The sequence below is a fragment of the Cynocephalus volans genome, chromosome 12 (genome assembly GCF_027409185.1).
Source record: "Cynocephalus volans isolate mCynVol1 chromosome 12, mCynVol1.pri, whole genome shotgun sequence".
Taxonomy (NCBI): domain Eukaryota; kingdom Metazoa; phylum Chordata; class Mammalia; order Dermoptera; family Cynocephalidae; genus Cynocephalus; species Cynocephalus volans.
Window position 1 is genome coordinate 65,286,397 of NC_084471.1, and position 3,837 is coordinate 65,290,233.

Genomic DNA, 3,837 nt, shown 5'->3' on the forward strand with positions numbered 1-3,837 from the left:
ACTTTTATATATTAACCATAAGGTTGTATCCAACAACCTTGCTATAACCACTTAGTTTCAGAAGAGATTTTGTTGTGGTGGTTGGTTCTCTTGAATTTTCTATATAGGCAATTACGTTATCTACAAACAAGAACAGTTTTATTTCTTCCTTTATAATCTATATACCTATTTGTATGAGTTTGCTAGGGCCATAATAGTGAGATAACATAGACTAGGTATCTTAAACAACAGAAATTTATTTTCTTACTGTTTTGGAGGCTGGAAGTCTAAGATCAAGGTGCCAGCAGGGTTGGTTTCCTTTGAAACCTCTTGCCTTGACTTGCATGTGGCTTCCCATGTGTTGCCTCTTCACATGGTTGTCTCTCTGTGCACCACTTGTGTCTTTCTGTCTGTCCTAAATTTCTCTTCTTCTAAAGATACTAGTTAAATTAGATTAAGGCCCACAGTATAACCTTATGTTAAGTTAATTTTCTCTTTGAAATCCCTATCTCCAAATACAATCACTTTCTAAGATATTGAGGGTTAGGGCTTCAACATATGAATTTGGTGGGGGGGATATAATTCAGCTCTCAAAATTTTTATTTCTTTTTCCTGTCTTACTTCACTAGCTAACTCTTCCAATAAAATATCAAAAAGCTGTGGTAAATGGGAGAATCCTTGCCTTATTTCTGATCATACCAAAAAAAGCTTCTTATTTCTTACCATTAAGTAAGATGTTAGCTGTAGGCTTTTTATACATATTCTTTATCAAGTGGAGAAATTTACCCCTTTATTCTTAGTTTTCTGAGAGTTCCTTTACTTTTCTTCTGTTTGTACCATCACCACACAAACTCATTCAATTTAAAAAGTAAAGAGACACACCTCTTTTTGTACACTCTCCTTATACTAATCAGTTAATATGTTCTGTGTATTTTAATGCAGTTTTTAAATCTGTCTTTTTCATTAACATTGGCATACTTTATGTCAATATCACAAACTACTGCAGCAGTTTTCCTGACTTCAGTCTACACCCCTTGAAAAACATCTTTCATATAGCCAAAGAACAGTTTCCTTTATCAACAGCCTCCTGCTTTCATACACACTACCTTGTAATCTCTATGAATATCTCTCACAACTCTCTGTATTTGAGTAGCCTGTGCAAGGATTTGACTTTCCCACTACATTGAAAATGTCCTAAAAAATGAGGTATTTTATCCCTGAGCCTACTGTGAAAACAGAACATATTATGCAGGTATTCAATAAAACTAAGCACATCAATAATATATTCAAAGGCATAAATGAGTAAATTTGGGGTCACACTCTATTTTGATGATACTTTTGATTCCATACCTTTATTAAATATTCCTTAGCAATGATAAACAAAATACAAAACCAAGAAGATCCAAGTTGAGGGAATAATTGCTCAGAAAATGTTTGCAGATCTTTATCTCCCAGTTTGGATCTTTGTATTAGGATGCGGCAAGTGCTAGTGCCTCAGAGTACTCCACAATGCCTGGCGTGCTTGATACAAAATTTTATAATTTCATATATATTGTGAAGGTTACTTTTTGCTTGTTTCTTTATATTATCATTTCCTCTCTATGTGAAACAAATAAAATATTTCATTAAGGTGAAAATTAATAACCATTTAACATGCTAATAAAAGCAATTATGAAATTGGAAAAATATTTTTATTTAAAAAATAATTTGGGCATCTTTCTCAATTATCCATGATCATATGTAGGAGGAATAGTCTATCCCAAAGGCAAACACTAAATAAATTTTGCTTAAGCACCACAATAAACCATAAAAATATTCTTCAACAGAATGCCACAAGAATCAATAGGTATAAATTCTGTGAAATAAAATGTTATTGGAGATCACTGGGACAGTTAGTTGTTAAAAATACTTCCCTAATGTCTAGGATATCTCCAATATGCAAGACTTTAAAAATTTATGATGTCTCAGAGAGAAAACATAATAAATGGGAAAGGTTCAACACATGGACAAAGCTACTAATAGTATTTTTAATGATATTCAGAATAACTTTCACTAATGGCCACAATGTGTATGAAATAAACAGCAACAATACAATTGGTGAAAGAGAAATAATAATCAAAGAATAGTATTTTTCTTCTCTAGAAGTCTGTTAAGAGCCTCTTTGACATCTTTGTTCCTCAGAGAGTAAATCAAAGGATTCAACATAGGAGTGACCAGGGAGTAACATAAGGAGGCCACTTTGCTCAGCTCAGGAAATCTGTCAGGAGTGAGATACATAAAAAAGACAGCACCGTACAGCACACTCACAACTCCCAGGTGAGAGCTGCAAGTGGAAAAGGCTTTCTTACGTCCCTCAGTGGAGCGTATCTTTAGAACTGTGGACACAATATACATATAAGAAACAATAATGACTGTGACGGTAGGCAAGATAATGATGCTGGATAAGAAAAAAGATACCATTTTGTGGATAAAGAGGTCAGAACAAGATAGTCTCTGAAGTGGGCGAGAATCACAGTAAAAGTGGTCAACAACCCGAGAAGCACAAAAGGATAAAGTAAATGTCATGCTGGTCTGAAGAACTGAGCTGATGCAGCCACAAAAATAGGAACCAGCCACCAACTGAGTGCAGAGACGTGCTGACATCTGAACAGAGTAGAGGAGTGGGTTGCAGATGGCAATGAAGCGGTCATAAGCCATGGCTGCCAGGAGAAATCCCTCAGTCACAATGAAGAGGGCAAAGAGAAAGAGCTGGGCCACACAGCCTGCAAGGGAGATGGACTTGCTCTCAGACCAGAAGTTGATCATAGCTTTGGGTGCAATAACAGATGAATAGAAGAGATCAATGAAGGAAAGATTGCCTAGGAAGAAATACATTGGTGTGTTCAGCCGAGGATCAGTTATAATAATGGACATCATCCCAACATTCCCTAGAAGGATCATGGCATATACAAGCAGAAATAGCAGAAAGAGGAGAATGTGGATCTCTGGGCGGACCCTGAAGCCTACAAGAATGAAGTCAGTCATTGCTGAATGATTGCTTCTTCCCCTGTCACCCATGGCAGAGACCTGCTGAGAGCACAAGGCAAAATAAACAAATGAACTCTTGGCTTTGATCCTAGCATTACAAATAATCTCTTACAATATTAGAATTTACAAAGCTCTCCTGTAATCATTACTAATTTATCCTCATAGAAATATTGTGACAAATTAAAGCCAACCAACCCATGTTGAATCCAAACGTTAGTTTTATTTCTTAAAATTCTTGCAAGTGGTGGAGTTAAGGTCTTTGTTTCTGCATTCAGTGACATGCCTTTCTACCCAAATGCCTCTCACATCTGTAAATATCACTTCTCTATATATTTCCCACTTATGATTTACAGAATAACTTTAACATCATGAAGAAGTGACTCAAAGAGAGCACGAATAGTTTAATAAATGTCAGTTGAGAACCATTTAGGTAGTCTGAGTTTGGAGATCTTTGGAGTTTTACTAGTCAAGTATAGGCAAACTTGGGGGCTTAATTTAGAGTACCAACAGATTTAAAGAAAGTTCCTGAATTTTAAAACTACTTAACAGGTGCAGTGACCTTTTCCATGTCATGAAAAATGAATTCTGATGGAAGTTATATACCTGCTAAGATAAAAGGTGTGCACGACCAAACACAAAAATTCCTAGCACTCACATTCTAGGATTTCTCTCCCAGATCGTCCAACAAAACCCTTCTATAAAGAAAAATTTCCTACATTTCCTGAGCCTAAAGCTCATAGTTCTTTAAGAGTCCTACAGGCAGTCTAGATGGAAGAGTTATCTTAGAAATCCATACTGCAAGAGATACATATGGGGCAATTGTTGATTTCA

The 3,837-nt window shown here is 35.9% G+C and overlaps 1 protein-coding gene across 1 annotated transcript; it reads right to left on the bottom strand.

Annotated features, from left to right (window-relative positions):
* Positions 1–2,094: 2,094 nt before the first annotated feature.
* LOC134361371 (olfactory receptor 9K2) lies at positions 2,095–3,101 on the bottom strand. Its single transcript, XM_063076405.1, has one exon. It carries the CDS (start codon positions 3,034–3,036, stop codon positions 2,095–2,097), a length of 942 nt encoding a protein of 313 aa, XP_062932475.1. The 5' UTR covers positions 3,037–3,101.
* Between the last annotated feature and the right edge of the window lie 736 nt (positions 3,102–3,837).

Bases quoted from the DNA above. Each gene is read 5' to 3' on its own strand.
- LOC134361371 (XM_063076405.1), bottom strand. From the start codon at position 3,036: ATGGGTGACAGGGGAAGAAGCAATCATTCAGCAATGACTGACTTCATT.